This window comes from Zootoca vivipara, chromosome 13, assembly GCF_963506605.1.
Source record: "Zootoca vivipara chromosome 13, rZooViv1.1, whole genome shotgun sequence".
Taxonomy (NCBI): domain Eukaryota; kingdom Metazoa; phylum Chordata; class Lepidosauria; order Squamata; family Lacertidae; genus Zootoca; species Zootoca vivipara.
Window position 1 is genome coordinate 13,593,325 of NC_083288.1, and position 17,865 is coordinate 13,611,189.

Below are 17,865 nucleotides of genomic sequence, written 5' to 3' on the forward strand. Positions count from 1 at the left end.
GCTTAAGTCTCTTGACTAAGGCATCAGTGGTGTCATAGCAAAGTTTTGGAGGGCTCAGGCCAGAACATCAAGAGTGGGAAACCTCTGAGTTTTGGCTATTAGTTACTTAGTTATTTTGGTTATTAGTTACTTAGTTAGTAACAGGTCTACACTGTTTTAATGTACTTAATCTGTTTGTAAATTTTTGATGACTTGTTGCCATCAATGCCCCCCCCCCGCCCCACATTGAAAAGTCTGATACAAATATGTGGTGTTGGTGGGGGTTTTTAGTACTGCAATTGAACAAGCAACTAGGTAAAGAGCACTGGCAGCAGTTACACTTTGGATTTATAACAGAGGCGCAGGACAGTTATGGTCTATTTGTTGAGCCCCTTAAAGGTGTGATGGAATGCCCAAAAGTTACTAGTAAGCACTTTAGAGCAACAAAAAAAGCTGGCTGAAAGAGGACATGGGAATGCCAAATTGGGTATTGTTTCCATTAGAATTTAGGTAATCCAAGATTTCAGAACTCTTCTCAAGTACTGTATCTAAGGCTAGCGGTGTAGCGAGCCGCTCGGGTGCCTGGTGTGGGAGCGTGTCCTGTAGCTAGGGGCGGGGCGATCTGCTTCTCCGCTGCCTTCCCCTCAGCTATAGGGCGGCTGAGGGAGAGGCAGTAGGCATTTCAGAACCTGCAGGCACCTAAGTCACCACGTCACTCCTAAAAAGTTTCATGAGCCCAATTTTTTTTAAAAAAACACAACTCATTTTGTCACACACACCCCAGTGATGACACCCAGGGTGGACCGCACCCCCTTCCCGCGCAACTGTCTAGGGCCTGTTCCAAATGAACCAAACTGGGCCAACTCCTACAAACATAGGATGCTTACCAAACCAGCCGAAATGCCTTCGTGTTTTAATTTGTGTTTTTTTTTTAATTCATTTTTATTGTTTTACAATGTCATGCAAATCAAGTAGAGTACAAAGGATGCATCCTAAATCAAGTTACATCTACAATCTGCAATCAAAATATTCTTCAAATACCTTCGTGTTTTAATTTGAGAGAGAAACCAACACCACTTTTTTAAAAACCCAAAATAAATCACTAAAATGCCTTGCAAGCCATCACAGCTATAATGGCTGAGACTGAGTGCAATGTAGTCGTTAAGACAGTTGGACTAGGAGCTGAGAAAGCAGGGTTCAAATGCCCACTCTGCCATAAAACTCACTGAGTGATATTGGGCCAGTCATTGCCTCTCAGTCGAACCTATACTGTTGTTGTGAGGAGGAGAACTGTGCACACCACTTCAAGTTCTTTTTTTGGGGGGGAGAGATGGGATATAATTGTAATAAATAAATTACCCCAAGTGTGTCACTATGAGCAAATGGGCATATGAGTACCAAATATGGAATAACCCCTGAGACTGAGATGGAGAGAGAGAGAGAGAGAGAGAGACAGAGAGAGACAGAGACAGAGACAGAGAGAGAGAGAGAGAGAGAGAGACAGAGAGAGAGAGAGAGAGGCTGAGACTACATTCATTCTGCAAAGAGGCTCGAGGGCAACAAATGCAGATGCTTAAAAAAACACCAAAAAAACCACACACCCCAAACACCAGATGCTGTCACAGGAATCCACATGAAAGCCAGCCAGCTCTCATAGTCACGCAAAGCAAAACAGTCCCATCATCTAGTCCATTTTTAAGTGAGATTTTCATCAACCCATGACTGAACATGTAATAGAAAGTTCTGTTACTGCGGCATGATCCTCTATTTGAAAACCATGGCATTTGACATCTGCTGTGATTTTATTTTCTGGAAAGCTCACTATGTTAAAGCCAACTCTTTTGATTTTTGTCCTGCTGGGAGTAAGGCATGTTCTTATCCCACGAGCTCTCCTCAGCAGATGCATACAATATGGTAATCCTTCTCATCATTTATAAAATAAGTCCACAAAAAATGATGATGGCTTTTTTATTGGCAAGGCAAACTTACCTTTTCCAGCAAGTAATTATTGATGTGCCCACCTATTGGGTCCCCTTTGAAATCAAAGTTGATATCCATATACTTTCCAAACCGGCTGGAATTGTCGTTTCGGTTGGTTTTGGCATTGCCAAAGGCTTCCAGGACACAGTTGGATTTCAACAGCATGTTCTTCACCCTTTGGAGAGCAGACAGGCACAAAAAGGAACAGGAAACCAGGTCTAGACGTTATGTATTTCTAAGTTTGCAAATCAACATGTTTTATATGCAAGCAGCGGAATGGCCACATTAGCGATTTTGTGGGATTAAAAAAGCTGTGCTCATGAAAGGTTCAAGTGAAGTAGCCCAAAACATGTCTCAACATAAAGCTCCCCTCCGGCATGCGGCTTAATCCAGCACTTCTGGACACTGTATTCTTTGTTTGTATCTAAAGCTCACCCCCCATTTTTTTTTTTAAAAAAAAGTCTGTTCAGCTCCAACATTGCACATTGAAAGCTCAATCTTTTCCCCAATAAAATCCAGGCCAAAGCCTGCACTTCCAAAGCAACTCTTGAACCTAGGAATACCTTCAATGGCAGGGAAATGTGCAGCCTAGGGCATGCACCATGTATCCTTGTGCCCACATGTGATCCATTCTACTTCTTATTTTTCCTCAGGGGAGGTTAGAACAATTTTAAATTTAAAACTTAAAAGTTAAAACACATTACACTCACAAGAATAGGGTGAACCCTGAAGCACGTAAAGGTAAAGGACCCCTGGACAGTTAAGTCCAGTAGAATTTGGCTCTGGGGTGCGACACTCATCTCCGCTTTCAGGCCGATGGAGCTGGCATTTGTCCTCAGACAGTATTTCTGGGTCATGTGGCCAGCATGACTAAACCTTCTCTGGTACACAGAACACTGTGACAAGTGCCAAAGCACACAGAAATGGTGTTTACCTTCCCACCGCAGTGGTAATAAATAATAATAATAATAAATTTTTATTTATACCCCGCCCTCCCCAGTCAAAAACCGGGCTCAGGGCGGCTGACACCAACAGAATTACAATAAAACATAAAAACAATTAATTAAAATACAGATTAAAATACAGTATTAAAATTTTAAATGCAGCATCATTTCAAGTAGTCCATAAATCCAAGCCATGAGGGAGGAAAACACAGGGGTCAGTCTGAGTCTAACCCAAAGGCCAGGCGGAACAGCTCTGTCTTGCAGGCCCTGCGGAAAGATGACAAATCCCTGGTACCTATTTATCTACTCACTCACACGGATATGCTTTCAAACGGTTGACAGGACTTGGGACAGCAACGGGAGCTCACTCTGTCACATGGATTCAAACTGCCAACCTTACGATCAGCAAGCCCAAAAGGCTCAGTGGTTTAAACCAGCGTTTCTCAACCGCTGTTCCGCGGCACACACGTGCGGCGACGAGAAGGGCGATTTGCTGCCTTGTCACGTGCCTGGCGGCCGCCATCACTCAACACTAACCCACCGGAAAGGAAGCCGGCCGGGTCACGACGCGGGGCGAGCGCAGCTCTCAACAGCCACCACCATGGCCTCGGACGTGAGAGGCGGCCGGCGGGTGCTGCTGCTGCTGTTTGTCTCGCTCTCGCTCCTCTTGCTGACTCGATATGTGCATTCTTTCTTCACTTACGTACAAATGTAGCAAGCTGCGTGAAAAGGTAAAGGTAATTTCTTGCCTTGAAATTCGGCCCGGGAGGCACCACTTGCGGGGGTGGGGGGAAAGGGAATTTCAAGTGGATCTATAATGGTTAAATCCAAAGAATCCAATTCCTAGAGAGGCTTAATAACACTAGTGGGGGCGGGCGGAAGGGGAGGTCAGTAATGGACTCATCTTCCTCGCTGGAGGGGGCAGAATGGCTCCTTTGCAGCTTTCAGTAGGGTGAGCAGATGACCACCACGTTCAATAATAAAGGGACCTTGGGTGGGTGGGTGGGTGTTGGAAAGGTGCAGAGGAGGAGAGACAAGGGATGGTGGGGGGCTAGGGTGGGAGTGCAGGAAGGGAGCACCCCCTTTCTCCCCTAGATCCTCTCCCTTAAGGGAGCAAACCTTGCAATGCACGTGGGAAGGGCACGCAGAGCAGGTCAGAGGTCCTGGCACTGGAAGTGAAGGTAAAAGGACGGACTTCCTAACTGCAGCACATTGTTAAACTTAGGAACTCCCTCCCACAGGAGGCAGTGATGACCACCAACATCGGTGGGTTTCGTGGAGGAGAGGGCAACCTGTTGAGGGCTCTCCTCTGCCCGGCCACATTTGGAAGCAGCAGTGTTTCTGGATGCCAGGTGCCAGAAACTACAGGAGGGGAAAAGTGGTCTTGTGCCTGAATCCTGCTTGTGGGTTTCCCAATGGGGCCTCTGGATGGCCATTGTGAGGGCAGGATGCTGGACTAGGTGGGCCACTGGCCTGATCCAGCAGGCTCTTCTTAGGTTCTTATGAAAATGCCTTGTCTCCACTTGTTTAACCCCTGGCACCTAAATTATTGGGGATAGACTGCTGCTGTAAAAGGAGGCTCCCCACAGCTAGTGGCACAGACATTCCCCTCCCCTAGGCCAGCGTTTCTCAAATTTTTTAACTTTTTTAATGGTGGTGTGCCTCGTGATTTTTTTCATGGAACAAGTGTGCCTTTGCCCAAAAAAGGTTGAAAAACACTGGTTTAAACCACTGAGACAGTGTCCCTCCCCTGAAGCACATATATTGGGTGTCAAAGGCCAGGACAAAGAACCAAACAGCAGTGATCGCAATGGAACATACAGAAAGAAACAGCACCGAAGACATGTAGGACTCAAGCCATTCTAACACTAGCACCTGGAACTGCGCTTAGAAACCACGGAGCCAGGTAGGGGCAATTGTGTCCTTTGCTATCAGTGTCACCCCAGCCTTCACACAATTCAGCAGCAGCCCCATGTACCATATTACATTCCAAACATGTACCCTCTTTCCCAGGACCATAGTCACCTTACCTTTCTACCTCAGCTCTCTGGCTTGGATTAGTAATGGCAGCTATGTATTGCATGATGTATTTGCTTGCTTCTGTTTTGCCTGCTCCACTCTCACCTGGGGGCACAGACAGAGGAAAAAAAAGTTTTCTAAGCTTTCACAAGAGTTCAAAACCACCACATTGTAGTAGTTATAAAGAGGACACATTTTATTCTCAGCATTCACTCTACCCTGTACTACAGTATTTTTGCTGTTTAAGTCATTTCTGGTTTGTCAGTTTTTAACGCAAGCTGAATTTAAGGACATATGTTGACCATGTACTGTCCCAAATTCAACTTGTAGCATTTCTAGTTGAAGAACATCAACTGCAGAAGTGGGCAAGACCTCTGTATGGCATTCTAGAAAGTTGCATACAGTGTTGAGCCAGTAGAAGATGGACAGAAAGAGGAACTGCTTACTTGTGGTATGTAAATTCATTCCACTTTTGCTTCTGGTGAACAGGTTTTAGGGTGGGATTTACCTCAAAGCACTGCAAAACACTTTTGACCAGTGTGGAAAAAATGAAACATGCAAACACACCATAGGAAGCAAAACCGCTCTCAAACAATGCTCAGCTCTTTAAAAAGCACTGCCTGCCCCTAAGCTGAGGTTGATTCAACAGATGACAGCTCCTTATATTCTAAGTTTTATATTGGAGATGAGGTGGGTGTTAGAGAGGGAGAAAGTTGGGAAAGGTGCACTGCTAAAAGCATAGTTTGTAAAATTGCTTCATCTACATTTTTGAAGCTTTGTTGACACTTCAAGCCTCAGCAAAGCTGCAAGCCAGCAGCCTGGCGGTATTCCTAATTTGCAATGGATTAACCCAATTAACGCGGGTGGCGCTGTGGGTTAAACCACAGAGCCTAGGGCTTGCTGATCAGGAGGTCGGCGGTTCGAATCCCCGTGATGGGGTGAGCTCCCATTGCTCGGTACCGCTACAGCGGGAAGGTAAATGGCGTTTCCGTGCGCTGCTCTGGTTCATCAGAAGCGGCTTTGTCATGTTGGCCACATGACCTGGAAGCTGTACGCTGGCTCCCTCGGCCAATAACACGAGATGTCTTGGTAAGCCCCCCTAAAATCAAATAATTTATTCCCCACTCCTCGAACTGCTTTCACTCCCTCCAATTATCAACAAAAAACAACAACTACTACAGGGTGAATGCTGCATCCCAGCACTAGAAGAAACAACACAACTGCAGCCAGACTCACTTCCTGTGCTTCAACTTTCAAATAGGCTGTTAGAATGTTACGGAGGTAGCAGGTACCCTGCAACACACCTGATATTACGATGCAGGTATCCTTTGATCGTCTCTTCATGGCTTTGTATGCAGCATCCGCAATAGCAAAGAGATGAGGGGGCCGCTCATACAGCTCCCGACCTTTGTACTGCTCGATCATGTCCCGTCCATAGATATTCAAGTTCTTGTAAGGGTTTACAGAAACGACCACTTCCCCAATAAAAGTGTAGATCCGTCCCTTTTCAAACCTAGGCAGGGCAAGACAAAGGCAAAGGAGAGAGAGAGAGTTAACTTCAAAGAGCATACATGAGCTTCTGCACATCTCCTCAGCTGCTTTTGATCATACCCGTTAGTCAATTGACCAAAGTATTTCACAGACTAACAGAAAGGTAATAACGTTTGAAAGCTTGTATGGAAAACATATGTAGTACATTAGGAAGAATTATAGGCACTGTAAATGCCGCCAAGTTTTCCATGTAAACATAGAATCTGGTTATCTAGAAGCAGAATTCGACATCCTGAGAACCAGTTTTGATTACGCCGAAAAAGAATCTAGCTCTCATGGCAATTTTTACAGGTTCAAGCAAACATGTGTAACAAGTTGTGATGACAGTCCTACTACCAGGACTGCTTATCGAGGTTCCAAATACCAATCTCACTATTCTGGAACATCTTTTAGAAGAATATTAAGCTAGTACAGGCAAACTGCCCCCCAATTTATGCACTTTCAATATGTGTGTGACTGTGCACACTCACATCACACTGAGCCTGGAAGTGACCCAAAAAGTCACAAAAGGGGGTGGAACAGGGCATGGTGGGGGCAGAATGGGGTGTTTGCAGGCTTTTTCAATGGTGTCTCAAATATACGCAATTTCACTTAAATGTGTGGTGCATTGGAACGCAACCTCCATGTAAATTGGGAGTTGCCTTTACTTTAATATACGAGACAGTAAGTGACAACTGGAGCACTAAACAAGACCACTTTAAAAACATTAAAAAATCTAGTTGGGAAAAATCAGTTTGCATCAATACAACACGCAAAAGTTTGCATCAAAAAACTCTTAATCAAGTCTAAATGCCCAGTGTAGCCCTAACAAAAAAACAAAACAAAAACAAAAAAAAAGTATTTCACACACATCCTTCCTAAACACAAATTCCAAGGTACTTTGTATTCAGCTTAGGAAAGTGATATCGGCTCATAGAATAATGTTGCCATTATGAATGGATAATGTAAGGCAGAACTTTCCAAACTCTGTGTTGTGACATGTTAGTGTGTCAACTGCAGTGTGTAGGTGTGTCACGCAAATGCTCCCAGGGCTGGAAAGGAGTTAGTTTCACCTCCTCTTTGCTAATGAAACTGAATTACTGGGTCGCGAAATGATGCGTGTCTAAAAAAATGTGTCACCAACATGAAAAGTTTGGAAAGCTCTAATGTAAGGCAAGTCAGAGCGTAGGGTGCATAACTCACTTGCACACCTAGCTGACATTAAAGCCACAAGAAAGGCAGCTTTAAAGGTGAGCATAAAATCCACAGTAACCATAGGCTCAAACAACTTTCTCATAAGATGACTCAGTACCAAAGATACACTCCATGCTGATACGGTCCCTGGGGTGAGGAAGTGCTATCAGTCCTAGCGATGAATGCAGAGATAGCTGATTAGTGAACTCTTCTTATCCAGGTTTGTCTCTCTTGTTGTTTTCAGGTAAGGGGGGGGGATGAAGAGAGGGGGGGAACTACTGCAAAGTGCATCAATTAGCCACACTACTTAAACTTTGTATATTTGCTGTGTGGAAGGCTTTCTAAAACAGGGGGGGGGGAATGGTTCACACAACTCTACAATCCATTCAAGGGATTGATTCACCAGGCTATCAATTTCAGGGACCCTGACGCAGCCATCTCATCCAACGTTTTTAAGGGAATTTCTCAGAGATAAGCTCCAAGTCAAAGGGCTGTATCGTGTCATGCCTGCTTGCTAAAGCACAAGCAGTGCAGACAGGAAGTGATTATAAGACACTCCTGAACAAAAGGCTGTGGGCTTCCAAGCTAGGAAACTTGGCTCAACAACTTATTTTTTAAGTCCAGTGAGCCACACACGAGGAGATGATAGCACAATATTTCTTGTTAACAACGAAAGGAAATTTAAGAGCATTTGAAATATGGCATGGTGATCAAAGTTCTTTTTTTAAAGAAGAAAGGTATAATAAATGTCAGGAATGTGTTTGGAAACCATTGAAAGAATACTGTAGAAATCATAAGGAGAGATAAGGAACTTGTGAGAGAGAGACAACCGCAGAACGAGCAAAGTTCATGAGAGAAGCACCCAACACAAGGCAGTGGCCAGTCCCCGCTGTGCGACTCAGAATTCTGCCTTATCAGAAAGGTCAAGTGGGTCAGGGACCAATGTGTTAAATCAGCAGAATAATGTGTTGCTTTGCAGCTGGGAAGTCTCTCTTAAGTTCTGCTCTGTGCGCTAGCCTTTCCTGGTATGTCATGGTGGCCCTGATCTGTAACAGAAGAGGAATTCTGGTTTCTTCCTCAAGAGCAGGGCTCAGAGCCCAGAGAGCTTATAATGCCAGGTGGGCACTGTAACTTTGGTAGGTAGCCGTGTTGGTCTGAGTCGAAGCAAAATAAAATAAAATAAAATCCTTCAGTAGCACCTTAAAGACCAACTAAGTTTTTATTTGGTATGAGCTTTCGTGTGCATGCACACTTCGTCAGATACATACCAAAATAAAAACTTAGTTGGTCTTTAAGGTGCTGCTGAAGGATTTTTTATTATTTTTTTTTGGCTCTAGGCTTCCACTCAGGCATGCTGCCACCTCTGCTCTGGAGTTCTGGGGGTGATCTTGACAGGTCTGGAGCTGGAGGAACAGGACCACTTCGGGCACACAGTTTCCCTTTAACCGCTTTTCTGAAGTGGGATCTCTTTGTAGGTGATGGCCCGGGGAGGCATTTGTCAGCATCTGCCAGCTCCCCCTGAACTGTATAAGTCCAACAATAGGGCACTCTTCTTCTGCTGCTGCTGTCTCTTCCAGTTCACATTGTCAAACCAGAGCTGAGGAAAAGAGATGTTTTTCTCACTCTCAAGTCAGTCAAATGGCACCGAGTTTCCCTACTCAAGGGTAGAGACTAAAATGTTCTCTGAAGCTCTGTCTTAAATGCTCCAGACTGCATGTGTGTGACTGCACAGAAACCATAAAGGGCAGGCTCTTAAGTTCAAACTTCTGCATCTTTAATCTCTTCTTGAGGTCCAAAAGGATTCTAGCACACCAATGTGAGAGCCTTCCCTATGGATGACCAAAGACAGAGGTCAGCAACCTTTTTCAGTTGTGGGCCGGTCCACCGTCCCTCAGACCATGCGGTGGGCAGGACTATATTTTGGAAAAAATAATAATGAATGAATTCCTATGGCCCACAAATAACCCAGAGATGCATTTTAAATAAAAGGAGACATTCTACTCATGTAAAAACACGCTGATTCCCGGACCGCCTGCAGGCTGGATTGAGAAGGTGATTGGGCCACATCCGGCCCCCGAACGGGCCTTAGGTTGCTTACCCCTGACCTTAGGTTCCTCTTCCCTGCCCGCCACATTTTCTTTCAAAAAAACACAACACCTCCCCATCTTCTGCAGACTGTTACTGATCCTTCACCACTAGGTGGGATCAGTACACTTCCTAACTCACTCTAAAATACTTACTTGATAGCTGACTGAACCACAATCCTGGCCCAAACACAGTGTGCCCTTAAAACACACAGCAGGATATGACAAATCCTTTTCCATTGCTCAATTTGAGAAAGGAAGACCAAACCAAGTGTGCAGTGAAGATCACAGGTCCCTGCTCAGCTCAGCTCAGCTGCTGATGTACTGTATACCAGTGCTATATGGAGTTGCCTATGTTTTCTAAAGTACCGCAAAACAGCCACTGAGCAGAGGCTTCTACATGAGTTCAGGGTTCCAAACACAGTATTTTAAGTTTCATGTGCTACTGCACATGGGCATAGCCGGGAGGGGGGCAGGGAGGGGCAGTCAATAAAATCAATAAAAATATATAGCTGAGGTTCTGTCCCGCCCCCCCCCAAACAAAAGACTTGCCCCTCCAACAAAAATCCTGGCTATGCTCATGCTACTGCATAACATCCAGATTGCTATAAAGATGCTGCAAAAAATCCCAGCAGTCAAGCACCTTCTGCTAATCTCACACGAGATATTCCTTAACAGTTTCACAAATTCTTAACCTATTTGAATTCTTCTCCCACTGAACACACAGGTAAAGGGAGGCAGAACCCCCAATTTCATCTAGTGTGGAATATTTTCTTACTGAAAGCACTTCCTTTGTAAGTAGTGGGAAAATTCAGCATTACTGACTTGCTTCCAAAGACAAAGGAGTGTAGCCAACTAAGTCTTACTCAGAGTAGACCCAACTAATTGAGGGATCTAACTTAAGCCCACTTATTTTAATGGATCTGCTCTGAGTAGCACTGAGTTAGTTATAGCCCAGAGAGTTCAGGTTTCAATGGAGTTTTACAATCCCAGAAGCATTTTGATACACCCTCCCTAGACATTGATCTCATTTTCACTCTTGCTTATGAAGTATGCACACCTGCAATAAATGTTAATAGATTTACAAGTGAAAACCAAAGAGCCCTACGCCCTTTTCAACTCAGCATTAAGGGCTGCCAATTCCACAGAGTAGGAAATGCCATTCAGTGTGCATTGGAGCCCCTCCTTTCCTGAATGGGACTGAGAAGCAAGGGCAGGGCAAGGATAAGCAATTTACTCACACAAAACTCTTAAACAGGGCAAGTTCTCCTTTGAAGGAAGTCTGGAAGGGGAGCAGGATGGGCTTGTAATTCTAGGGTTGCCAAAAGGTCAGACTTTTACTGGCCCGACCAGAAATTCATCCTCCTGCCCTCGTGCCAGAACACACACACAAACACAGCTCAAGAACTTGTTTCTCTAAATCAGGCATGTTGTAAGGTTATTGCAGCAGTTTAAGAGGAAAGTAGAAGGATTTGGGAAATAAAGAAGAAAAAATGGGGCATGACACTATTTCGGGAAAGGCAAACTGCAAAAGAAAAGGATTTTGTGTTAGTAGTGTTATGTAAAAGTGTTCCAGCCTTTACTATACAGTGGAACTACGTTAACTAAGATTTTGCCATGCTTCTGACCAGCTTCAGCTTCCAAGTCATATACGGTAGGCTATAGGCGAAAACAACAGTGAAATTGATATGACTGTGAGGTAGCTGCACAGACCGTGGTTCAATTCCACAATATGGAGTTTGGGAGGGGAAACTGTTTTCTACACAGTGCAATTTCAGCATATTACAGAGCAAAAGACCTTGGACAGAAGCAAATAAAAGCCAAACCACTAAACGCAGGAGTGTAAGAACGCTTTTCTTTCTGCTTGCGTCAGTGGGTACTGTGAGGCATGCCTCCTCCACATTTGAGGGCTGCGGAGTGCAAGCCAGGCTTGGGATGCCTGTTTTATCTGCAGATATTATGGCAGAAAGGCAGCAGAGGGATAACAGACTGGTTTCCTGGAACAGACAGAGGCTGCAGCAATGGTGCCTTCTGCCAATAAATCAAGAAAAAAATTGTTACCATTGCCACCTGCCTAATTTGTTTTAACCAACCAACTAGCTAACTCCAAGTAATTATACTATACCCACAGAAAGAAAGTACAGAGAGAGAGAGAAAAGAATAGAATAGGAGTCACCTGGAAGGACCTCCCTGACAAAGAAAAGAAAAGAAAAAGAACAGTTACAAGTTTTTTGCCTTTAGGATAACATGCTTCACATTCCATTTCACTAAAATTAACAGAGAATGTGATCCAAGCAGAAGTGTTACATACACACAAAATATAGACATGAAAACATTAACAACAGCTTTACAGAAGGAGGAACCAAAGGAGTGTCGAGTAAAAGAAGATTTTGTGATGCACCTGCAGTATTTAGCCCCTTCTGAAACACTGCACCTGAATACCACGCCATTTACTGAACTTCTGAGCTTGTTAATAATTGGGCCCCATATAATGCAGGCTCTTGCTTGAGCTGCAGAAGTTCTTTAAGGTGCCTAAAAGATTATGTTTCTGGGAATGTTGGGGGGTGTTTTCACTCATTTTCAGCACGGTCAATATTAATGACGTGATATTGGCATTGAGGAAATTTGACATATTATGCTAAACCAAGCAGCTGTGCATTAGGCATTAGGAACATCTTAAGACTCAGAATAATGGCACTTTAACAAATTAGCAATGCATTCTTAAAGAAACAAAAACAAACCTGGCGTACAAGTTTTGCTCTTATTATAGTGTGCAATTCTACACACAGATATGGGAGTAGGTCTCATTGAATTCAATGAGATTTTCTTCCAAGTAGACATTCATTGGGTTGCTGTTCATTCTCATTTCTTAGCATTTACTTTTCCGGAGCCTGGTTTCCCCTGCTTACCTCTAATATGGCAGAAACATAACTTTTTCACCACTACCTCATTCACCTCTTTTCTCCCCAACTTTTTCTTTTAGTTGCCTCCAACCCCAAATAAACACCCTTTTTACTCCAAGCAACAGATGTAGGGGTGAAAAGCTTCACAACAAGCACATTACATTATAAGGTCATAAACCAATCCTCATTCATGACAGGAATCTAGACATAATACAAAGGAAAAAAACGTGTTTTAATTTCCTTACTATTTTACCTGTGGGATTTGGAATGTGCTCCTTTGGCCAACTTCCATGTACTGAAGAAATGCTTCCTGGTAAAGCAACTAAAATCTCTCACCTAGGGCACATTCATGAATTTCTTTAGCTTAAGTTCTAATGACACAAACAAGTGTTGTACAAGGGTAACAGTTTAGTGATCCCTTTTATCTGGAGACATTACCATGGAGGGCGTGTGAATCCAAAAATCTTTCACACTGCACTATGAATGAACCATGAAGGGACGCGGGTGGCGATGTGGTCTAAACCACAGAGCCTAGGGGAGGCATCCCCAAACTGCAGCCCTCCAGATGTTTTGGCCTACAACTCCCATGATCCCTAGCTAACAGGACCAGTGGTTGGGGAAGATGGGAATTGTAGTCCAAAACATCTGGAGAGCCAAAGTTTGGGGATGCCTGGCCTAGGGCTTGCTGATAAGAAGGTCGGCAGTTCGAATCCCAGCGACGGGCTGAGCTCCCGTTACTCAGTCCCAACTCCTGTCCACCTAGCAGTTTGAAAGCATGTCAAAGTGCAAGTAGATAACTAGGTACCACTCCGGCGGGAAGGTAAACGGCGTTTCCGTGTGCCGCTCTGGTTCGCCAGAAGCGGCTTTGTCATGCTGGCCACATGACCTGGAAGCTGTCTGCGGACAAACGCAGGCTCCCTCGGCCTATAGAGCGAGGTGAGCACGCAACCCCAGAGTCGTCCGCGACTGGACCTAACGGTCAGGGGTACCTTTACTTTTACCTTTATGAATGAACCAAGAGCAAAACTTGTAGCATACACAGCAGTGTATGAACTACATACCACCAGTGGTTACCACCAGAGTCACAGAGGACAGGCCTGGATTGCTACCATATTGGAGATGGAATATTACACACAAGGGACATACTTACTGTGACAATTAATCCCAGCTGCAGCGCCCCCCCCCTAATTTACACTGAGTCTTGCCGCCAAGACTCCTCTGCTTCCTACTATTGAAGTACAGGAGTGGAAGCACAAGATTTCTTAAGGGTATCCCGAGCTGTTTCTTGCCATCAGCTAGCCACAAGCCGCTGATGCAACATCAGATGCTTCATTGTTCTCTTAAAAATATTCTACATTTGTCAAACTCGCACTCGGTACTGCTCTGTGAATACTGGGATCTTCTGAATAGAACATTGTGTTTGAGCCTGGGCTTTTGAATGCACCAATTTAGTTCTCCAGTCCTAGAAATAGTCAGGAAAGGCAGCAGGCCTTCTCTGAAGAACATAAAATGCACAGAAATAATTGAACTAGATGTGCCCCATAAGCTGATTCAGGGTAAGAAAATGCCAGTGTAACCAAAACAGTATACTACATTGCCTTTTGTTTCCTCTTCCCATTTTTTGGTTTGAACAGACCATTTGTTATCACCAGGAGCAAACTCATGTGGAAATGTTAAATTAAACTTTCTAAGGCACGATAATTTGTGACCCAACAGAGACCGAGCACAGTATTATTGCTCTTTTGTTGAGGAGTTATTTCATGCCTTGCATATTAATGCAACACTACAGTGTATTTTCCATGTTAACACATTATTGTAAACAGCTTGTCATGAAAGCATCCCGAACTCCCTAGAACTGGTGCTTTATTTCTAGACCACAGAAAATGCAACAACAGATGCATAACAGAGAAAGTGCTCTGGTGCCAACCCAATTAAGTCTCAGCAGGCACAAGAATGGTTAGGTACCAGTCTTGGAATTGCCCTCCAACATTATAATGAATGTTCTGACCACCAGTTCACTGGTGATCCAGTACACTGATGGGGTGCATAAAATCCCCATCAGAATCCATGTGGAAACACATTTCATAGAAATTTCCTACTCTCATATGCAAATCTATTCATCTGTACAGTGCATCTAAGCATGAAAGATATGCACAATGTTGTACATAGAAGGTTCTGGGGCATATTCCTGGACATGTACTCAGCCTTCCCAAATAACACTTGAGATGGCAATCCTGAGCACAGACCTCTTCAGACTGCAGGAGAGGCTCACTTGACTGACTGCTGCTCCATTTAAAACAACTACCGGTATATATGTGTCGAGGAGAAAACTTGGCTAGAACCCTTCTCCTTGACACCTAGTTCTCCGCAGGAATTTATTATTATTTGGTATGGAAAGGCATTCAAGTCATGCAAGACCTCACCTTCGGTCTGAAGTGATCAAGTCTAGACACAGGATTTTCACCTCACCTGCTGCTTGTGAGAGCTAGGGGTTTGTACAGGATGCCAGCCGGGCCTTTTGGTCCTAGCAATCACCTGCACAAAATGAGAATGCATCCAGAACACACCCAATACTATACATGCAATGTAGGAGATTGGTACCGTAGCAGCAAATCAGCTCCCTCTGAAGCTCTGAAAGCCACTGATCAAGAGAAATGCAGAAGTACTTGCTAAGAGAGGCAATATAAAACCTCAATGAAGATGAGGCAAACCTCCATGGAAGAAGAGAATCCTACAGCAAGCAAAGCCAAAGGCACATTTCTTGCAGTAGCAGCAGCAGCAGTTTAGCACAGCAGCCACCCAATTGTGCTATGTTAAGTATGAAAGCTCATAAAAGATGTGGGAGCAGCTCTCCCTCCTCCTGCCTTCCTTCACTGACTGGCTAGTTTAAGAGGGAGGATGAAATGCCTTATCCTACTCCTCTCTGAATGCCAGTGCTGGATTAGCACTCCAGTCAACAAAGCCTTACAAGCAGCGAACTAGAGATGTGCAGCTGTGTATGAGGACTCTGCACATTTGCTTGCTAAAGAAATGGTTGTAAGCAGGTAGGGGGACTTGAGGGGACATAAGGTTAGAGAAATACTGACATAAATATTGGACACAGCCAAGAAAAAATATTACGGCACTAGGACCATCATTTTTAAACTGGGGAACCCCAAAATTCATTGGAGGCATATCAATGGCTATTTTATCATCATCGCTGCCACCACACAGCTATAGGAAGGGTGTTTACTCTCACACACAGTTCATATGGGTGTATACAGTCTAATCTCTAGTGACCTGCATGTATGATGATGTGCCATAGAGCAGCCTTCCCCAACTTAAGAGCCCTCCAGATGTCCTGAAGAACCAGCACCATTGGCCCTGAGCAGTCCTAGGAATGCCAGACAGTATGGTTAGTCTAACATCTGGAAGGCAACATGTTGAGGAAGGCTGCTCAAGAACATGTCACAGAATGCTCTGCACTGAGCAGGAGGTTTGTGGCAGACAAGTAAGTGTCCTTAAGCACAAAAGTGATAAGGCTTCATTTTAGGTGAAAAAGTTTGAAACCCTCTAGCCTAGAAAAACCTTTCTCCAGACCTATTTCTGATAGTCAAGGAATATGCATGTTTTCAAATACAGTAACCATCTTAAACACAACATTAGGAAGTCAAGGCAACTTAGCCTTTTACCAAGATACATTTTAATAAGAGCTGTGACAACCCCAGTAACTTTCGCTGCATATGGACAAAGCACATTTTCGACTCTTAAAGATGCAATGCAAATTTATATTTGATCTTTGGTAATTACTTCCATTCCAGGAAAAGAATCTACGTGTGAGATGACATGCCTAAGGTAATTTGCATGCCTATGTCAACAAGGTATCGGAACAACTCTTCAAACTTCTCGCCTTCCTACCTCTAAAAATCATTGTACTAAACACTACACACTACATAACAGTACTCTATTACTAACAGGAAGAACTCAAGCTTTCTTATAACTTAACTCTCTGACCCAGAATTGGGAAGGGGTTGGTTGCAGCTACTCAATCTGGAGAGGGTATATTCTGCTCATGCTGAGAAGCCCTCACTATACACCCAAGGGCTAAATTCTGATTAAGCCCTGACTGAAAACAAGCCCTCCATGGTAAAATCCAGGAAAAAACAGTGTGTTCCATGACAAAACAAAACTGATGCAACTCCAGCTGGAAAAACACAGAGGTATGAGACATTACATTGCAAGTTCCGACAAGTCACAATTTCTTGTCAACAACTAATAGGTGAAGTGGCCCATCATATTCATACACATTTTTTTAAGATACAAAAGGAGATGGAAACAATGGCCGGAACAGTGATCTTAAGAAACAGGCAAGGCAGTATCTTCCTTAAAAAAATCTATTAGTAAAGTTCAAGCTTCTGCATTACCCAGAATCCTTCAGACAGACTCAAAAGTGGCTAATTTGCAGATACACAGACAGCAACTCAAGAGACCTAAGGATGACTTTAAAGATAATTGCTACATAAATAGATATACTTGTAATCAGGTCTGAATTATATATAGTACAGTGGGAAAGCAGCTAAATCTGCCTCATGAAGATGGCACATGGCTATTTGGGATGATGCACTTGCTTACAGGTGGCCCCTGTGACATAAGGAAGGCAATCTCATATATTTAGCTACAAATTGGCTTCATGATGTCAGTATCCAGAAGAAAAAGTGCCCCAGTGTTCACAGAGCTGCTGCCTGGCAGTATTGCTTGCCATATGCTATTTTCAGCAGCTATATGTTCTTAAAACAAAACAGAACTCCCCTATGTGGCAAGAGAGTGATAGTACTTCCATTTCACCACAGGTGGGACTTAAAAGTCAATAGCCAGGAATAGCAGACATTTGTTGCCTCACAGCAAGCAGCCTCTATTGCAGGAATGGGAAAGTAGCCCCAGGGTTCAAAATTAGCAGGCACATTTAGCACCTAAAAGTTATTCTTTTGTGGTCTGGGTGCCCTTTTGTGGCGCTGTGGTTAAACCACTGAGCCTAGGGCTTGCTGATCAGCAGGTCGGCGGTTCGAATCCCTGTGACGGGGTGAGCTCCCGTTGCTTGGTCCCAGCTCCTGCCAACCTAGCAGTTCGAAAGCACGTCAAAATGCAAGTAGATAAATAGGAACCGCTACAGCGGGAAGGTAAACGGCGTTTCCATGTGCTGCTGTGGTTTGCCAGAAGCGGCTTTGTCATGCTGGCCACATGACCTGGAAGCTA

The 17,865-nt window shown here is 44.1% G+C and overlaps 1 protein-coding gene across 1 annotated transcript in view; it reads right to left on the reverse strand.

Annotated features, from left to right (window-relative positions):
* MYO1D (myosin ID) overlaps nt 1-17,865 on the reverse strand; it is a 166,596-nt gene that overhangs the window by 124,491 nt on the left and 24,240 nt on the right. The window contains exons 2-4 of the mRNA XM_035136261.2: nt 6,227-6,435; nt 4,934-5,027; nt 1,969-2,134 (exon numbers count right to left, since the gene is read on the reverse strand). Coding sequence (XP_034992152.2) covers nt 1,969-2,134; nt 4,934-5,027; nt 6,227-6,435 — 469 coding nt within the window. The remainder of the gene's footprint in view (nt 1-1,968; nt 2,135-4,933; nt 5,028-6,226; nt 6,436-17,865) is intronic.